Source organism: Pleuronectes platessa, chromosome 11 (assembly GCF_947347685.1).
Source record: "Pleuronectes platessa chromosome 11, fPlePla1.1, whole genome shotgun sequence".
NCBI classification, from domain to species: Eukaryota; Metazoa; Chordata; class Actinopteri; order Pleuronectiformes; family Pleuronectidae; genus Pleuronectes; species Pleuronectes platessa.
The window spans coordinates 22,934,009-22,953,553 of NC_070636.1; the positions used below are offsets into that span (position 1 = coordinate 22,934,009).

The 19,545-nt window shown below is 42.4% G+C and overlaps 4 protein-coding genes across 4 annotated transcripts; 3 read left to right on the forward strand and 1 right to left on the reverse strand.

Moving 5' to 3' along the window:
* Positions 1-1,683: 1,683 nt before the first annotated feature.
* Positions 1,684-2,619, forward strand: LOC128451323 (histone H4). The gene has a single exon (XM_053435112.1). It carries the CDS (start codon positions 1,772-1,774, stop codon positions 2,081-2,083), a length of 312 nt encoding a protein of 103 aa, XP_053291087.1. The 5' UTR covers positions 1,684-1,771; the 3' UTR covers positions 2,084-2,619.
* A 1,757-nt stretch (positions 2,620-4,376) lies between these two features.
* On the forward strand, positions 4,377-5,343 carry LOC128451334 (histone H2B-like). Its single transcript, XM_053435124.1, has one exon. It carries the CDS (start codon positions 4,392-4,394, stop codon positions 4,764-4,766), a length of 375 nt encoding a protein of 124 aa, XP_053291099.1. The 5' UTR covers positions 4,377-4,391; the 3' UTR covers positions 4,767-5,343.
* Positions 5,344-13,376: 8,033 nt separating this feature from the next.
* LOC128450368 (histone H3) lies at positions 13,377-14,701 on the reverse strand. Its single transcript, XM_053433779.1, has 2 exons — positions 14,660-14,701; positions 13,377-14,555 (listed from the first exon to the last, which is right to left on the reverse strand). Exons 1-2 carry the CDS (start codon positions 14,699-14,701, stop codon positions 14,139-14,141), a joined length of 459 nt encoding a protein of 152 aa, XP_053289754.1. The 3' UTR covers positions 13,377-14,138.
* A 1-nt stretch (position 14,702) lies between these two features.
* On the forward strand, positions 14,703-16,460 carry LOC128450369 (histone H2A.v2-like). The gene is made up of 2 exons (XM_053433780.1): positions 14,703-15,128; positions 16,053-16,460. The coding sequence occupies exons 1-2, from the start codon at positions 14,703-14,705 to the stop codon at positions 16,458-16,460; spliced, it is 834 nt and encodes a 277-aa protein (XP_053289755.1).
* Positions 16,461-19,545: the final 3,085 nt, after the last annotated feature.

Sequence of the window (19,545 nt, forward strand, 5' to 3'; positions counted from 1 at the left end):
TTGTTGAGTTTGTTAAGACGCATTTATTAGTCCCAAACACAGGCACAGACATGCACAGGCACACTCATGCAGGTAGGGAAATTTAACCTCTGCTTTTAACCCATCTGGTGCAGGACACACAGAGCAGTGAGCGACCATATACGGCGCCCGGGGAGCAGATGTTGAGGGAGTAAGGTGCCTTGCTCAGGGGCACTAGACAAGGGTAGGGATAATCCTCTTGGATTTTTGAACAGATTTGTTTCTTTTGTTGTTTCTCCGTGGAGTCGAGCCAGAGACGAACCAGAGACCTTTTCTGCCCAAAGTCCAAGATTCTGCCACTAGTCCACCTCCTCTGTAAGACTGAAATCTATATTATCCCTGTGTGCGTGTCTGTGAAGCTGGCAATGAAAGTCAACTTTAAACAAAATGCAGTTTGTTAGACAGGGGCAGTTTGGGAAGAATATGTGGGAAATGTGTAGCCCTCACATAGTGACTTTTAGTAACCTTTGCTGCTTGGTTTTAATCTGGAAGCTGGTTAAAATGAGTGTGCGTCGCATCGCTGTTCAAACGTGCGGCGGTCTGATAAGGCCCGTTTTGGGAACTTTGAATCTGCGACATTCATTACGATGTACTTTAACTTGTTCTCATACTTAACTTTTTATATTAAAGCATACATCTCTTAGCTTCCACATGCAGCTGCCTCAGCTTCAGGAGGGCAAATAGGCAAGGCGTTGTTTTGTCTGGAGATGGCGCATGCTTACTGAAGACTCACAAGGCGGCATCTTAATAAATACTTGTTGAAATTAGACCAGACCGGCTCTTCTCATATTCGGGATAAACAAACACGTTGACAAGCTCCCCGCCGTTGTTGACTGACAGCTACGGGTGGCGGGGGATCAAAATACAATGTTAAGGATGCCCCCACAAAAACCATGACCATTTCATACAATGTCCATATCTGCAAATGAAACCAGATGAATATAGTAAAACAGAATCCAGCCGAATGTCAGGTTGTAATCAACAACACTTTCAAGCATACATGAGGTTCTTTTAAAACTGGTCAGTATCCAATGATGCCAAATGAAAGGTGAACATAGTCACAGTGTCAGCCCGGACTTCTAATACATGTTCATGTCCATAACACTGTCACAAACAGTTCCAGACACGCATCAAGTTCTTACACTGCTTGACACTGCACTCACACGTTTGGTTGGGGATTGTGTTTAAGATAAAAAGCTATTTAAGTAGTCAAAAAATAAACAAACCATACTTGGATACATACCTGGTCACTTAGGTTACAATTTTTATTCTAATAATGTTATGGAGGGTTTTAATTGCTGGGGTCAAAAGGACTCAAAGGATAAACAATTTAAATGTGAGGATAACAGGAGGGCTAAGGGAGAAATCGTGAGCTGAGTCTTTGTGTGAGCACTGTTTTTCATTCAAGGTGGCTCAATATCCATACATTGACTAAGTACTTCCACAATCAGTCCAAATGATACTCTTATTTCTAACCAAGCCTTTTTCACAGGCACTATTCCTACTTGATGGAAACGTGCTACAGTCCTACTGCCACACAAAACTGATAAAGTGTCAGACTTTAATAGCTACCGTCCTACATCCAAACCTGTGGAGGCGCTAGCGCACCATAGACTTAATTATCAGCGGCCATGAGAATCCACAGAGGAAGAAGACGCCTGCCTCTGTCTTCTACCAGGTCCTCAGTCAGGCTATGAGTAGCTGTGGTTCCGCGGAGCAGGGTATTGACTAGATCTCATCTTACTGAAGAAAGATGTCTGGACGAGGAAAGGGAGGAAAAGGGCTCGGTAAAGGAGGCGCAAAGCGTCACCGTAAAGTTCTCCGTGATAACATCCAGGGAATTACCAAGCCCGCCATCCGCCGCCTGGCTCGCCGTGGCGGAGTGAAGCGTATCTCCGGTCTGATCTACGAGGAGACCCGCGGCGTGTTGAAGGTTTTCCTTGAGAACGTGATCCGCGATGCTGTCACCTACACCGAGCACGCCAAGAGGAAGACCGTCACCGCCATGGACGTGGTGTATGCTCTGAAGAGACAGGGCCGCACTCTGTACGGCTTCGGCGGATAAACTTACTTTCCAACAGCTCAACAACACAACGGCTCTTTTAAGAGCCACACACTTCGTCAATGAGAGCTCACATCCTCTGCTCAACAACAATAAGTCGTTCTCCGAGTAGATGTCTTACAATGTCAAGATTTTGAAGTTATTTCATATCAAAACATCAAATAATGCAATTATAAATCGTAGTTTCCTCTTTAATTTCTAAATTTAAGTTACACTTGAAAGCCGTTTGTTTATATTTATACTGTTATTTATATATACACGTGTGTGTGTGTGTGTATTTATATATATATATATATATATATACTGTAGTAACATCAGACGGAGCTGCTCTCTAGATATGTGAACTGAAACAACGTCCACTACCAGTTGAACTCTCTTGCATGTCCTGTCAGAAGCTTTGTTTTCCAGTAGCTCAGCTTCTCCCGTTTTATTGCAGCTTCTTATCTGTTCTGAGTTTTGAAAATGACCAATGGAGCTGCACAAACTTGATCAGAACACTAAGTTTAATTTAAAAATTGTTCAAATCTTTTTTCAGGACCAGGGACAGAGCTGTGTGATTAGGTGCTGCACCTGACCAGTTTGTTGATTTGAATGGATGTTGAGGTGCAGCCGCTTTACGCTTCAAGTCTGTGTAGAAACACACGGGTGAAAAACGAGTAACCCCCTGTATCTACATAACTTTAAAATAAACAATAATCTGACCACAAATTGAGGAATTTACATTATTCATTCCATCTTTCACTCAAGCACGTGGAGAGTGGTAAGACAACCAGAAAAACAAATGTTGGTCAAGCTCAATAAAATCATCATGTTACTAAAATTATCTGACTACTATTTTGATTCAAATAGATTTACAAACAGACATTAACATGAATACACTCACACATCCGCACCCATACATTTATATATATATACACACAGACACACAGACACTTAGTGCATATCTAAATTCACAACGAGCAACTACATTTGCTGCCATGAAGAACACACGAGTTCTTTACGTGCACACCACAGCGTGCGTTAGACACTGACTTTCCCTCGTACTGCGGGAGTTTGGCAACGGCCTTACACTGAAGCCTTCTGGACCCTGACTGACTGACCTATGGACTCACTCACTGGTTAATGGACACACTATTGCAATACACACTAAAAATAAAACACAGCACTTGATTGGTTGTGTAACCAGATGTTACCAGAGAGAAACTTTGTATTATACCTGGGTCCACTGTTCGTCAACAAAGTCACTTACCAGATTGTTCATGGTAACGCTCCTCACATATCACTGTGTTGCTCTGAGCGAGTGAGTGGGGCCCCAGGGCCTGTGTGCGTGTGTGTGCTGTCTGGGATTGCAGTGCCTGCACTTTGAAAGACAACGTGTTATGAAACTCTATCTGAGTGATGTGGCCGACTTTTAACCGGCTGAACTCTCCCTGTACTCTATTAAACAGGTCTTGACGCTGCAGCTAAATGGACTATTCTATTCAGAGGCAGCAGGCAGGACGATTATAATAAAAATGTGCCAAATTTATCACAATCATCTTGTTCCCTTCTTTTCTTTGGGAGGGCAGTTCCCTATTGGCCAGTTACACCTGTATATGTTCCACGCAACTAGGAGCCGATACCGGTTCTGCTGATGGGTTGATGCTCTTCTATGGCACACAACAAACCTTCTTGCTCCTGCACGTTTGGCTGTTCTATCCTGGAAGAGCTAGATTATCTCTGCTACCTGATAGGACTTCAGGGACCGCCTAATGCTACAGGTAGTGACAAGGACACTAGCAGAGCATGAAACTTGAGAAGATTCAGTCAGGAAGGATGAGGAGAGAGCGAAGGTCAATGGCCAGCACATAAAAAAACTGTTCCCTTTGTGTTGTTGTCTTGCTTTTGCCTCTTTATTGCACTTGTTGTCACTTTCATTTGCACCAAAACCGGTGAAATTCATTCACAATCACTTGGGCTTCCTAAATGGACAGCTTGATGAACCTGAAGTCAAATTGACTAGGTGGTTTACTGTGACCATTAAGTGTTCCCTTATCATTTAGAGCTGTGTATTTATCAGGTTGCTTTGGTTCAGATTGTTTTAAATGATACTTATGTGATGCTAACATAAATAATACAAAGTTTCAGGGACATCTTGCATTTCTTAACCCCCCAAATGTTGCAGTTGAGCTCAACAGTTCCACCTCTGTCAGCAGCAGAATAAAGGACTCATGAACATGGAGACACGCCCCCGTGCTGTTACACTGGCACTCCACATTCAGCCAATGACAGAGAGGGAACGGCACAATGCCTGAACAATGACAACGTGACAATGCCTGAAGTAGGGAAGCCAGCGCCCAAGAAGGGCTCCAAGAAAGCGGTGGCGAAGGCCCCCAGTAAGGGCGGAAAGAAGAGGAGAAAGTCCAGGAAGGAGAGCTACGCCATCTACGTGTACAAGGTGCTGAAGCAGGTCCACCCCGACACTGGGATCTCCTCCAAGGCCATGGGCATCATGAACTCCTTCGTGAGCGACATCTTCGAGCGCATCGCCGGTGAGGCCTCTCGTCTGGCTCATTACAACAAGCGCTCCACCATCACCTCCAGGGAGATTCAGACCGCCGTCCGCCTGCTGCTGCCCGGGGAGCTGGCTAAACACGCCGTGTCTGAGGGCACCAAGGCCGTGACCAAGTACACCAGCTCCAAGTAAACAACTTTGCGGAGAAATCAAACGAACGGCTTTTTTGAGAGCCACACACTTTCTCTATGGAGACAAACTGTCCTGACTCTAACGAGATATCCATCAATATGTAAACAGCCACTCTTAACTATTAGTGTAACCTTGTTGAATTAAATTGAAGAGGAAATTCCTGTTGAATAAATCCTGCATAACCTCTACAATTGAAAATAATTGCTTTTAAATCCAATAGCAGTTTTCTACTGCAGGACGTGTTGTCCTCTCTCAAATCAGTGATCTGCCACATCCTCTCCAGCTGCTATGATATCAGTTTAAAAAAAGGTTTTTGATAATTAAACCATGGAGCTAATCTCCTGAGGTTAACATTTGTGTTGTTGCTGACACATGACTGTGACTTCAAGGTCAGAGGAATCCTTTTTTTAAAGCAGTATTATCAATTATCAGTATTATCAATCTTGACAAATATACTGTGTGTGCTTACTACTCTGTGAATATTGGGCAACCTTGAGTGTAAAACAGTGGTCAAACCAATATAATTTTTCCCTTAGCCCTCCTGTTTTCCTCAAATAGTATTAATTATAATTTTAAATAAACTATAATGGAGAATCGTAACTTAAGTGTAAATTTCGTGTGTTTTTTTTTTCATGAAGTACTACATAAATAAAGTATTTTTGAATGGTTCAAATAACATGTTTACATGCTGCTATTTACCCACAGCAATCTACACAAACACATTAACATACTGCACATGTGTTTACATTCTGGATACACAGTGTGTTGGCTGACACTAAAGCCTTCATTTGTAATATGAATATGGTTTTGGTAACATATGGACAGGTTGACTGAGATCTAACACTCATGAGAAAAATAGTTTTCAAAAACATTTGACACTTTTTTTTTTTTTTTTACTTATTTTTTATTTGTTTTTCAACAAAACAATATGCATATCCAGACAGTTACTTTCTTTGTCCATTTGTCAACTGTATACAATACTGTTATACATGGTATTCAAGTATAGCGTACAATGCATAGAAAAAACAACAAACATCAAACAGTGCTCACTCGGGGGCATAAGAATAGATGATTGATTACAAACATAATATATTAAATTAATCAAGGAAAGAAAAAAGTAAACAAGTAAATGAAAATAAAACCAGGGATAAAATCAAAGTTATTGTCCACTCCAGAATTTAGTATGATAGGTGCTATATATTCTTTTTCCGAGAGGATGGTTTATGATGTACATAAGTAGGCAAAGTTGACAAATAGCCGCACAACCGGAGGCCCAGAGCGATATTAATTAGTAAGCCTCATTGTATTAAAAACGCAGAGACAGGACCCCATCGTTTAGTAAAGATAGACTTTTGGAGCCTTAATGAATATGTGATTTGCTCCATTTGGTAGATGTCCCATACTTTTTGGATCCATATATTATATGTGGGTGGGCCTGGTTTTAACCATATGATGGTTATACATTTCAATGCTGCTGTGAGTAGTATGTTCAGCAGGTATTCTTTGGCCCTCCCATTCAGGCCTTCAGGCATTGCTCCCAGTAGTGCTATTGTGGGGTCTTGTGGGATGTCCTGTTGGAATATCTCTTTGAGGGCATCAAAGATTTCTCTCCAATATGTGTTTAACTTAGGGCAGAGCCAGAATATGTGTGTGTGAATGGCAGAACGTGTTCCACAGTTCCGCCAGCACAAGTTGGAATTTGTCGGGCCCATCTTAGCTAATATTTCTGGTGTTCTGAAGAATCTGGTAATTATTTTCCATTTAAATTCCCTCCAGGTGTTTGAATTTGTAGCTAGGTGTGCCTCTGTGCACATCCCCTCCCAGGTATTCTGTGCTATGACCATGTTCATTTCCGCCTCCCATTTCTGCTTTATCTGCAGGGAATTATGTAGATCCATAGATAGAAATATGTTATAGAGTTTACTTATTGTTTTCTTATCTTCGCTCCCCATCTGTATTTCTATTAAAAACTCCTCTAGAGGGGTACGTTTTAAAAGCTTTCCCCACTCTTTGTGTGATGTTAGAAAAGTTCTCAATTGCAGATATCTGAAGAAATCTGTTTTGGGGAGATCAAAATCCCTTTACAGCTGCTCAAATGTTTTGAGGTTGTCCTCATTAAATAGTTGATGCAGGTAGACCAATCCCGTATCTGACCACTTTCTAAAGCCTGTGTCTAGATTGTTAGGTGTGAAGGTCTTCATAGATCCAATACTTGTTAATGATGAAATTAACTTTGGAAGCCCAAAAAAAGTCTGTATTTTGTTCCAGATTTTAAGAGTGATCTTAGTCCACTCTGCTAGTTCTTTTATTGGTGTATCTAAGAATGGCAAGTTTTGAGAGGGCTCTGGGCATAGGTTTTTCTCAATATTAAGCCAGCGAGTGTACGTGCTATTCTGAATCCACGCTATCAAGGGTTTCATTTGTGCTGCCCAGAAGTAATATTTTAAGTTTGGAAGTTTAAGGCCTCCGTTTACCTTAGATAGTTGTAAGGTTTTAAGTCTAATTCTAGGGCGCTTTTTTTGCCAGATAAATTTGGAAATGATTTTATCTAGGTTATCAAATACCGATTTTGGAATTTCTATAGGTAACATCTGAAATAAGTAGAGAATTCTGGGCAGAACATTCATACGAATACTTTCAACACGACCGAGCAGGGATAAAGGGAGCGCAGACCATCGTTCCAGGTCACTATTAATGCATCGAATTATTTTACTATAATTGGCCTCGTACAAATTCTGTAAGGACGGGGGGATGTGTATGCCAAGGTATTTTATACCTGCTTTTGGCCACTTAAATCCACTTTGGAGTTTTACAGTTCTTGAGATGTTACCATTGATATCCATAGCCTCTGTTTTTTCCACATTTACCTTGTATCCTGAGTAGTATCCATACTGTGAGATGAGCTCCTTTAGATGTGGTATAGTTGATGCAGGTTGCGTCAGATATAATAATACATCATCAGCGTAAAGGGATATTTTATGCTCTTCTTTTTGTATTACAGTTCCTTTTATGTTGTTATCATCTCGGATGAGCTGGGCCAGGGGTTCGATACTAATTGCAAACAGCAGGGGTGATGAAGGGAAGCCTTGTCTGCAGCCGCGTTCAAGTGTGAATCTTTGTGATCTATATCCATTAACTTTAACAGCTGCCTGTGGTGATGAATATAATGTATGTATCCAATTTAGAAAGTTGTGGCCAAATTTTAATCGTTTTAGTGTTTGGAATAAATATTGCCATGATACTCTATCAAATGCTTTTTGAGCATCTAGGGACAAAATCATTGATTCTGATTGCTCTTCTTTTTGATTGGATATAATGTTTAATAAGCGTCTTAAGTTATCGCCATAGTATCTTCCAGTGATGAATCCCGTCTGATCTGGGTGGATAATTTCAGTGATTATATGATTGACTCTTCTTGCTAGGATTGCAGTTAGGATGCGCAGGTCCCCATTCAGCAGCGATATCGGTCTTTAGGATTGGCACTCTGTGGGGTCCTTGCCTTCTTTATGAATTACCACTATAGTGGCCTCTTTCCAAGATGGTGCCATAGTTTTAGATTCTAATGCATGGTGGTATGCTTTTAGCAACAGTGGTGATAAAATATCCTTAAAGGATTTATAAAATTCATTAATATATCCATCTGGCCCTGGGCTTTTATTATTTTTGAGCGTTGAGATCACTTGCTTGATCTCCCATCCCTCAATAGGCTCATCTAATTCCTTGGCTGCTGGTTCTGTAAGTACAGTTAATTTTATAGGGTTTAAGAACTCTGTAAGTTTTGCATCAGCAGAGCAGGTATCTGTATTTTTGTATAAAGATTCATAGAACTCAGCAAAGGATTCTGCTATTTTATCTGGTTTTGTAACAAACGTTTCTTTTGATTTTATTTTCTGTACTGTATTAGATGATTGCTGTTTTCTTAATCTAAATGCTAATAATCTGCTTGCCTTGTTGCCGTGTTCATAGTATCTTTGATTTGTGAATCTTAAACTTCGCTCAATTTGATCTGATAGTAGGGTGTTGAGTTCTCTACGGGTTGCGTTTAACTCCTTTAAGAGACTGCTCGATGTTGATTGTTTATGTTTATTCTCCAAATCTTTTATTTTATCTTCCAATTCTCTCTGTTTAGCCTCCTTACCTCTTCTCCTAGCACATGTAAATGAAATAATACGGCCTCTGATGTATGCTTTGGCACAGTCCCACAATATAAGAGGATTCGTTTCAGCCGAGATATTTTTATCCAAGTATTCCTTGAGTTCTGCTGTGACAAAGGAGGTGAATTCTTTATCATTATGGAGATATGCATTAAGTCTCCATTGTTTAGATGTTGGTATTTTGCCTATGTCCCATTTTAATGCCACAGGTGCGTGATCAGATATAGTTATTGGAAGAATCTCAATGTCTACTATCCTATGTAGCTCTGCTTTAGTGGTAAAGAAGTAATCAATCCTTGAGTAGGATAAATGTCTGCTTGAATAGAAGGTGAAATCCCTGTTTCTCGGAAACCTGCTTCTCCATACATCTACTAGGCCTGCTTCAAGAGATTGGTATTTGAGCATTCTGCTCATTCTGGAGAGTGGAGCTTTAGAGGCAGGTTGTCGGTCGATTGTTTGTGACATTACGCAATTCAGCTCTCCTCCCATCAGTAGCAGTCCTGAACTATATTTTAAAATCTTATTGAACAATGTCCTGATAAAGCTGGGCTCGTCTTCATTAGGTGCATATACATTTATGAGGGATACTTCTATGCCATAAATTAAACCATTAACTATAATATATCTCCCCTCTGTGTCTTTATGTACCAGTGTTTGTGTGAAATTAATTTGTCTGTGTAGCAGTATGGATACTCCCTTTTTTCTCCCTGATCGGTGCGAAGAGTAATATACTTTATCTGCCCAGGATCTTTTCAGCTTTTCATGTTCCGCATCAGATAAATGGGTTTCCTGTAGGAATGCAATGTGACAGTTGGCTTGTTTCATCTGATGTAGAATTTTCCTTCTCTTAACAGGGCTATGGAGACCTTTGACATTATAACTTATCACTTTTAGCGGGTCCATTAAGTATTATGTGTAATTTGGATATTTTGAGAGTTTGTGCAGGGAAATGGGAAGCGGAAGTAAGCAGTGAGCACCTGGGCTATGTATCCTGTTATGTGGAGTGTGAGGACTTGGACTACATAATGAAAACAACAGGGGTGGGTTAAACAAGGATATTTAAGAAAATTAGATAATGACCTTGGTGCACTTATATCCAACATAGGATCCCATGAGAACAGTGGGATCAGAACAAGGGGAGCAAAACAGTTTTGACTGCTGTTCACTAACATCAACAACAGTTTCGATGGGACCTAGTCCCTAGCCACTTAGGGCAAGCAGCAACGGTGCACAGTTGAGATAAAGTCAACTATGCTTAAGGTGTGCTAAGATAAGGAATAAAGAAAGAAAGAATAAAGATAAAGTAAAGTAGACACAGAAAGGGGACAGTGTCGAGTAATGGCCATTCAGGCCCCTGCAGTACCTGATATAGGTCTGCAAAATCAAACAGCTCTTTACGGTAAAATAGTACCTGAGTTGCGTGCAGAGCTAATAAAAAAAAAAAAAACCCTCTTATGGTAGCTGACTGTGAGAAAGTAAAGTGGAATGATACAAATAATATTAATAGAAATAATAGGCACACTATAGACTATAAGGAATTGTGTTTTCAAATGGGCTTTGAGTAATATTAGAAAAAATATATATTTAAATACAAAATAGACATGTTTCAAAATGTGCAAAACTCACTGGGCAGTCTTTACTGTAATTAACAGTGTTGGTGGGGGTATATTTAGTCAGCACTCTCAGTAGATGGAATAACTTTCTTCTGGACATACTCCATGGCTCTGCTGGAGTCCAGAAACTCCTCGTCGTTCACTTGGTTGTTGTGTGAAATCCGGAGCCTGGCTGGATACAGTAGACCGTAGCGAACTCCCTTCCTTCCCCGTAGGGCCTTCCGTATGTCTGTGAATGCTGCTCTGGCTTTGGCGACGCTGGGTGTGTAGTCTGGAAAGATAGCGATCCGGTTCCCGTTGTACTCCAACGGCGCTCTGTCTCGGGCTCTCCTCGGGATCTCTACAGCATCCCCGTCATTGTGTAGTTTAGCGATGATCACTCGTGGTTTCTCCCGGTCTCCCGGTTTCCTGGTGGCGAATGTGCGGTGCGATCGGTCAATCTTTATATCCCGGTCCATCTGCAGGACTTCTCTGATAACTTTAGCTACTGTTTTGGTGGAGCTGGAGTCCGGTTGCTCTTGAATGCCGGCTATACGGATGTTGCAGCGTCTCATTCTCCCCTCCATGTCCTCGCATCGGTCTGTTAGAGTTGTCACCTGTCTTTGGAGGCGGGTTACCGTAGCTTGTTGTGTCGCCACCTCGTCGGACCATGTTGATAAGCCGCCCTTAATGTCTTTTATTTCGGTTTTCATGTGGTCAACTTCTGCCTGGATGGTGGTCGTGCTGCTAGCAATTTCGGACCGCACCGCTTTTAACTCGGACTTCAGGGCATGGAAATCTTCTGCTAACGCACTTTTAATTTCCTCTCTTATGATTTTGGAAATCTCTCCCTTTAGGGAAGATAAGATATCCGCTTTCATTCTTTCAGTGGTCATACCTGGGCTTTCACTTCGGGTGGCGGAAGGTTGGTCCGGATCAACTGGTGGTCTTTGTCTCGTGATTATTGTAGGCTGCGATGAGCTAGCGTCGGATTTATATTTGTATTTTTGAAGCTTTTCCGCCATTCAAAGCGGCGTATCTTGCATGAGTCTGGTTATGGCCCCTTTGTGTTGTCCTCGGTGAGCTTTGTGGCTGAAGTTTGTAGCTGTTTTTTTGATGAAAATATTGTAGCTTCTATTCAGGAGCACTGAAATTAGCGTCTCACTCCATTTCTTGCTCACTAGCGCCCCCATTTGACACGTTTTAATGATTACTTTATACAAATAATGACTAAAATAATATGCATAAACATGTATCCTAGTGTTAATGTGAAGAGCCAAAGTTGGTATTTACTAAATCAGACAGCAGAGACAATGCAAATTCCACTAAAGCCTAAACATATTCTGCAAAATAAATGACACAACCTGTTGACTTTTGGTTTTAAATGAGAGAAATGTGCCAAAATATTAATTGGATCATTGCTTGAAGTGAATATTTAGTGAAATGGACTTTTTCAACATGGATGTGAAATGAAGTCCTAATTATAGAATGACTCTCCAGCTTCCTCAGCATGACACGTTCACAGCTCTGATAGGAAGTCTGGCTCAACTTCACCAGGAGCCTCGGCCATCAGCGGTGTGTCTGCTGCCTGCACAATCACTTGACTTTATTACGAAGGGATCATCAGCAGGTGCTGGATTTTACTCGGTTTCTCTGAACAAACATGTGAAGCAGCTTGGAAACGGGTTTTGTTGGAGCTGTGGTGCTTTGAACTCATTTTAGGAGAGAAATGAGTGGGAAAAGGACATTGATATGGTTGCCTTGGAAATCAATGTGTGACTGTTTGTAAGATGCATCAATACAAGCACAATTACAGTGACAGTGTGGGGTATAAATGTCCTGTTGATGAATGACTGTACTGCAACTGTTACAATTATGTTCAAGGCTGCAAATATTCCACTTTTGTATGAGAACTCCAATCCCTGGGGGACATGTTTTACCAAAGACAAATTTGTAAATAACTTATGCTGTCTAATAAATGTTTGCAGCGAGTAGATCGGTTTCTCCGAAAATTCTAGGTCATCTCATTTTTAAAATAAACATTTTATTTCATTGCAGCTCTGACCATGGTTCCAATTAACAGGTGAAGTGAAAGTAGCAATATTAGTGATGTGTCGATGGTGAGCGATTCGTTCATTTTGAACAAATCCTTACAAGGGCTCTGGAGTAACGAGTCCTCTCAAAGGGGATTCGTTAATTTTCTCCTGGCCGCGCATCGGGACTGTTGCCTAGGCTGATGCAGGTCACGTGAAAAAGGATCCAAAGACTCGTATCCGGCAGATGAACAAATCATTGATTCAAAGACTCTGTTGGCAGAAGAACGAAACATTGATCTGAAGACACGGTCGGGAGGTGAACCATTCGTTCATCTGCCGGGTACAAGTTTTTGGATAATTTTCCACGTGACCTGCAGAGGCTCAGAAGAGGAAACAGAAAGGATTTGTTTACCTCGTTCACTTTCGCGTGACAAGGTTTAGTAAGACTTGAATGATATTCGTTCACAAGTAATAATTACAGGTTTCCTTATTTCAACCATGTACTTTACTTACAGTTCAATGCAGCGTAATTGTTTGCTGTGATAATTAAATGCTAGTGTGATAATAATTGAACATTTCAAATCATCCAAACTGTCATGATACATAATTTTAATGCAGGGGTTTGTTGCGGGTGGAAATCAAGGGAGAGGAGTCGTCGTTCTCAAGTTGAAATTAAGCAAGTTTATTCAGAGGTCACAGGTCAGGAAAACGCGGTGTCCAGCAATTGGACATGCATGGGTCTCTAGTTCTATGCAGAAGGCTACACAGGAAGAAAGACGCTTAAACAGAGTGCGCACATAGATTATATCCTCTTCGAATGTCGCGTGATGAAGATGTCGTACGTGCACTCCGTTGTCGTGGTTACCAGAGGTGATAATGTTGCTGTATCAGTGCAGCTGCGTTAGTGTGCTGTCTGGGAGAGATTGTGGGCCAAGGTCTACTCACTGTCTCTGTGCGAACTGAATCAGGGAGCTGGGATGTGTGATATAAAGTGTTGACTATGAGTATGGTTTAAGGAATATATGTGGTGTATCAATATGAGTATGTATTATGTGTTTGGTGTATGTCAATATGTGTATGTGTTATGTGTTTGGTGTATGTCAATAGGTTCCCCCCCGTTGAAATGAACTAATGACTCGAAAAAAGATTCTCATTTTACTGAACGAAATTCAAAGAACCAAGTCGGTAAAATGGTCCGAACTTCCATACTTTCCTATGTGTATTCTTTGCAGAGCTACTAATGTATATTATTAATGTAAATGTATAATATTTTATTGTAACCTCTTTCTTATGTAGTATTATGAAATACTAAAAACGTGTTGCTGTTCAGTTAATGTTGTAAACCTAAAAAGGATACATGTTTAAATCTATAGAAAGATTTGTAATATACTTTGGTTACTTTACAGAAAGTAATGTAATTTATTATACTTCAATTGTATTGATATTTACTTTGAACTCTGCAGTCAATTATTCACTGTGTTATATGCATCAACGGTCTATAACAAGCGGGGCAGCGGAGGAGTTTTGTTTTGAGTGCAGTGAAGTGGCTCTTAAAAGAGCCGTTGTTATGGTCAGTGGAGCAGGAGTGGTTTAAGCTCTCTCTCCGCGGATACGGCGGGCCAGCTGGATGTCCTTGGGCATGATGGTAACCCTCTTGGCGTGGATGGCGCACAGGTTGGTGTCCTCAAAAAGGCCGACCAGGTAAGCCTCGCTGGCCTCCTGCAGAGCCATGACAGCGGAGCTCTGGAAGCGCAGGTCGGTCTTGAAATCCTGAGCGATTTCTCTCACCAGGCGCTGGAAGGGCAGCTTGCGGATCAGCAGCTCAGTAGATTTCTGGTAGCGACGGATCTCTCTCAGAGCCACGGTACCGGGCCTGTAACGGTGAGGCTTCTTGACGCCGCCGGTGGCCGGGGCGCTCTTACGCGCAGCCTTGGTGGCCAGCTGCTTCCTGGGGGCTTTGCCTCCGGTGGATTTACGAGCAGTCTGCTTGGTTCTATATCGTATAGGCTTCGCCCTTTAAGGCTATTGCTAGTGGGTCTCACCTTGTATATATTGGGGTGAGACCGGCCGCTCGTCTCCCTATTTTCTTCAGCCATGAAGCAGCACGGAACCTCCAACATCCGCTTGTGCCCGGAATGCAACACCGGGTACATTATGTCAGATGATCTCCATCGACGCTGCGAGTCGTGCCTGGGCCCAGAGCATGCCGGCCTGGCGCGTTCTGCAAGTTCCTTAAGGAGCCCGAGAGACTCAGGCGAGCCGACGCCTACACCGACATGGACGGTGACGGGTTCGCGTCGCAGCGTGACTTCAGTTTGGACGAAGCCATCGAATTTTTCGAAAGTGGACCGGCGTCGGCTGACTCCGCTCCCAGAGCTGAAGAGCCAACTTATCCTCCAGCAGATCCCCCCCCTCGAGCTCGAGGCGTCGGATGACGAATTCAATTCACCGCCCGCTCCCACTCCTCTGACGGCCATCGGTGCACTCATGACAGAGCTACCGGGAATCATCCGGAAGGCGGCCGCCTCCAGGCAGCTGACGGTGCCAACCCCGCTATCCGCTGCTCCACCTGATGAGATGGTTGGTGTCTTCGCCTCCGGTGGATTTACGAGCGGTGTGCTTGGTTCTTGCCATTTTGTTTCTTGTCTCTTTGATCGGGAGAAACAGTGGAGCGCTTGACAGACACTCTGCTTATAAACTGCAGAGCCGTGACATGGTGACGCTGCTCCAGAGCCCCGGGTCCTGATCGGTGATAGGCTCCTCCTGAGATACTCGCTGCTTATTGGACAAAAGTGCAGGCCGTCCTCCGCTGCTCTGCTTGAGGCTTCTATTCTGGTTGGTCTGGCATGAACCGTCCCATTTGATCCATGGATATATAAAGGAGGGTTCGAGCTATTCACTGCAGTTTCTTCTGACGTGTCTTAGGAAACTATTGACATACACCACATACATAACACATACATTTATTGACATACACCACATACATTTCTTTGACCTCTTTTCTTACACTCTGTAGAACAGTCAACACTTTGTACCACACATCCCAGCTCCCTGTTTCAATTCACACACACACAAAGTAGAACACCAACAGCAGATAATGAGCAGACCTTGGCCTAAAATCTCTCCCCCACAACACACTAAGGCAGCTGCTTTGAGGCAGGAACATTATGACCTCTGGTAACCACGACAATGGAGTGCACGTACGATATCTTCATCACGCGACATTCCAAGAGGATGAGACACTGCCCCGTCTAGATGCAGCGGCCCCCATCTAGTTTTGACAAATCCAAGAAGAACCCCTGTTACGCCCAATATATCAATATATAATCTATGTGCGCACTCTGTTTAAGCGTCTCTTTTCCTGTGCAGTCTCCTGCGTAGAACTAGAGACCCATGCATGTTCAATTGCTGGACACCGGGTTTTCCTGACCTGTGACCTCTGAATAAACTTGCTTAATTTCAACTTGAGAACGACGACTCCTCTCCTTTGATTTTCCACCCGCAACAAAACAATCTATATCCATTTTGTCTGGCAGAGGCAAAACCGGCGGAAAGGCCAGAGCGAAGGCAAAGACTCGCTCTTCCCGCGCTGGGCTCCAGTTCCCCGTCGGTCGTGTTCACAGGCTGCTGCGTAAAGGCAACTACGCACATCGCGTTGGTGCCGGCGCCCCCGTCTACCTGGGGGCTGTGCTGGAGTACCTCACCGCTGAGATCCTGGAGCTGGCTGGAAACGCCACCCGCGACAACAAGAAGAGCCGTATCATCCCCCGCCACCTGCAGCTGGCCGTCCGCAACGACGAGGAGCTCAACAAACTCCTGGGCGGAGTGACCATCGCTCAAGGCGGCGTGCTGCCCAACATCCAGGCTGTTCTTCTGCCCAAGAAGACCGAGAAGGCCCCCAAGTCCAAGTAAAGCAAAGCTTCTGGAAACCACCGACACAAAGGCTCTTTTAAGAGCCACACACTCACCTCCAAAGAGCAAAACTCCTCATATCACCCATCAACTTAAAGTATACACAAAAGACGTTTTTAGATTGGATTCAACTTTATTGTCATTGCACAGTACAAGTGCTTATTAAAAACGAAATGCTGTTTAGCATATAACCAGAAGTGCAAAAAAGGCAGTAATAGTGCAGAGTGCAAGTGAAATTTGTAAATACATAAGATATGTACAGTGATAAATATATATGGAATAGTGCAGTATTTAGAGGTATTTTGTGATATAAGAACGATGAATACACTATGAGCAAGATACATATATATATAAATATGAATACACTATTGGATGCATAAAAGATATACACTTCAAATTGCATTACGTCTAAGGTACATGGATCCTTGGCAGGGTTTCCCCCAGAAAACTTGCTAAGCCTGGTGGTAGGGCCGCTAGAGAATCCGACCGGCGGCCGACTGTGTTTTTGTAAAAAAAAAAAGTTAAAAGTTGACAGGAATTTTGAAATTATGACAATTGTTATTGTAAGACATTTATTAACAATACTTAACATTAATAACATTAACATTACATAATACAGTTTACAAACACAAAAAATAATAAATAAAATAAAAATAAATATTATCAATTCGTTTTCAAGTAAAATCTAAGTGAATCTAAAAAAACAAGCCATTTCTGGTCACATTTAATAGTAAAATAAATTAACATAAATAAAAAGTGCAAACATGGCCAAGGGGGAACAGGGAACTCAGGGCCTGAAGAGGTATGCTGTGTGACCTCTTCAAGTGATGCAAGTGATCCGTCTCGGCTTCTGAAAGAACTCCTCCAGAGCCTTACTGTAGTCAAGATCAGCCACAGAGGGACCATTTATTTTTATACGGAGGCAGGCAATTAGGCTTTTCCCTTGCAGCCTGTTCCTGAGGTCTTTGGGTTAAACTTTGGGTTAAATCCGCTACTTCGATGTTTCCCATCGCGGCTCGCAGCAGGCTGCTCCGACGCGCTAACATCCGACGTGCTTATATCCGACGCGCTAACATCCGACGTGCTAATATCCGACATGCTAACATTCGAAATGCTGACATCCGACGCGCTAACATACGCGCTAACTAGCTCTGGCTCTGCTTCATCATCGAGCCGCGGCTCGGTCGGCTCGCTGGCGATGCTCTCCGCTTGGCCGTGGGGGAAAGAGCGGCCTCATCGTCTCCTCCAGTGCTCCCCCGACTCCGGAAAAAGAAAGAGTCCAAGGTTTTTTGACCCTTTCTCCGTGAAAGTTGTTGCGTGGTAGAGACAGGTCGTGTTTTGGAGGTTCAGGTGATGGAAAATACACCTGACCTCTTACCTTATGGGTTCACATACTGACCATAAGATGTCGCCATTACGGTTTCAACCGTATCACCAGATGCGGTTAAAAGCGCAATGCCGTCTTTGGTATCATGTTTCTGGTGCATAACATTTTTTTTTTTTTTTTTTAATAAATAAACAAGCGACGCTTAGCCTGGCGGGGGGGGGGGGGAAAGCCTGGCGGTCCGCCAGGCCTATAAAGCACTGGGGGAAACCCTGCTTGGCATACATCTCTCATGATGGACGGTGTGAATGCAAAAACAACAGATTATATTCCTAATGAAATAGAAACTAGTGTGGGTAGAATAAATTTAATGCATTTTTCACCCTCTTTACATTTGTCATTATGCAAATCTAGGGTGAGAAGTAAACATATCTATTTGTTACACATCTTACAAACTATTATATGATAGCAATGTAGTCATAAACAATCACTCTGGTACCTTTGCTTAATCTGTAACATGAGCTTTTAAAAGTTAGGTGCCGTGTGTCCGGTCACATGTTGGATCATAGACGTGTTTCACATGAACCAGGTTTTCATTCAAAACATTGACCAAGTCCTCTGTTGTGTTAAAGTGCCCAAGTACACATGACAGTGATCCAGCATGCACAACTTCAGGACCATTGAAGTGGAGCAGCTAAATGGAACTCAGCCATCATTATTATTATTGTATACTTCCCTCCTGTGATTCTTCTGGTGTGACAGTGATGAGGCTGTCCTGAACGACACTGCATGGAACTCTGTCACCAAGTGAATGGTTTGGATTCCTCCATTAAACGTTTTGACCAGTGAAGTTTACTCTTGTTCCCCAGAGGAGCGTGACTCTGATCAATTCAAACAGAAGCTCCACTTTTTTTCTGAGCTTTTAACCACTTCTCAGGGTCTTCTTCACTGAACTCAAAGAGCTTTGGCCTTATCAGGTGAGCTAATGTTTAATGTTGGTCATGAGATGACCCATGGGCCAGTCATTGGTCAGTCATAAAAATAATCAGGCAGCAAAGAATAGGCTCTGTGTGAATTTATTTATGCTCTAAATGGCCGTGTGTGTATATTAATGCATGTCTGGGGATATGTCGGTCTGTGTATTCATGTGAATGTCTGTTTGTTAATCTATTTGTATTAAGACACAAGACAGATCATTTTAGCAACATGATGGATTTACTTTGCTTGACCATAGATGTATTTGTTCTGGTTTTATTACCATTCTCTCCATGTGCTTGAGTGACAGATGGAATGAGTAATGTCGACAACACTTCCTTCATTTGTGGTCACACAATTTTTTTTGTTATAGTTATCTAGATACAGTCATCTAATTTTTCACCTACGTGTGTTTCTGCACAGACTTGAAGCATAAAGTGGCGGCGCTCTGCTCCACAACATCCATTCAGGGCATCAAACTGTTGAAGTGCAGCACCTTAACAAAACAAACATCACTGTCCAAGGACCTGAAACAAGATTAAAACAATTAAGTTTTTTTTTTTTATTTTACTCTGAAAAAATTAACTTAGTGTTTTAATCATAAATCTGAGAAAAGCATCACCTGGAAAAACTCTACTCCCTGCCAGTAAATTGAACCACGTGACTTTCCCTCTGTTGGTGTTGCAGTGTCTGATGACAGTTCCTCAATACTTTAGTTTAATGACAGCTACTGATCAAGTTGATGCAGCTACAGAGCTCATTTTTATGACTCAAACAATCAGCTGC

Coding starts and splice junctions, on each gene's coding strand:
- LOC128451323 (XM_053435112.1), top strand. CDS start 1,772: ATGTCTGGACGAGGAAAGGGAGGAAAAGGGCTCGGTAAAGGAGGCGCA.
- LOC128451334 (XM_053435124.1), top strand. CDS start 4,392: ATGCCTGAAGTAGGGAAGCCAGCGCCCAAGAAGGGCTCCAAGAAAGCG.
- LOC128450368 (XM_053433779.1), bottom strand. CDS start 14,701: ATGTACCCGGTGTTGCATTCCGGGCACAAGCGGATGTTGGAG. Junction 14,556..14,659: donor GGCACAAGCGGATGTTGGAG/GTTCCGTGCTGC, acceptor TAAAGGGCGAAG/CCTATACGATATAGAACCAA.
- LOC128450369 (XM_053433780.1), top strand. CDS start 14,703: ATGTCAGATGATCTCCATCGACGCTGCGAGTCGTGCCTGGGCCCAGAG. Junction 15,129..16,052: donor CTGCTCCACCTGATGAGATG/GTTGGTGTCTTC, acceptor TTTCCACCCGCA/ACAAAACAATCTATATCCAT.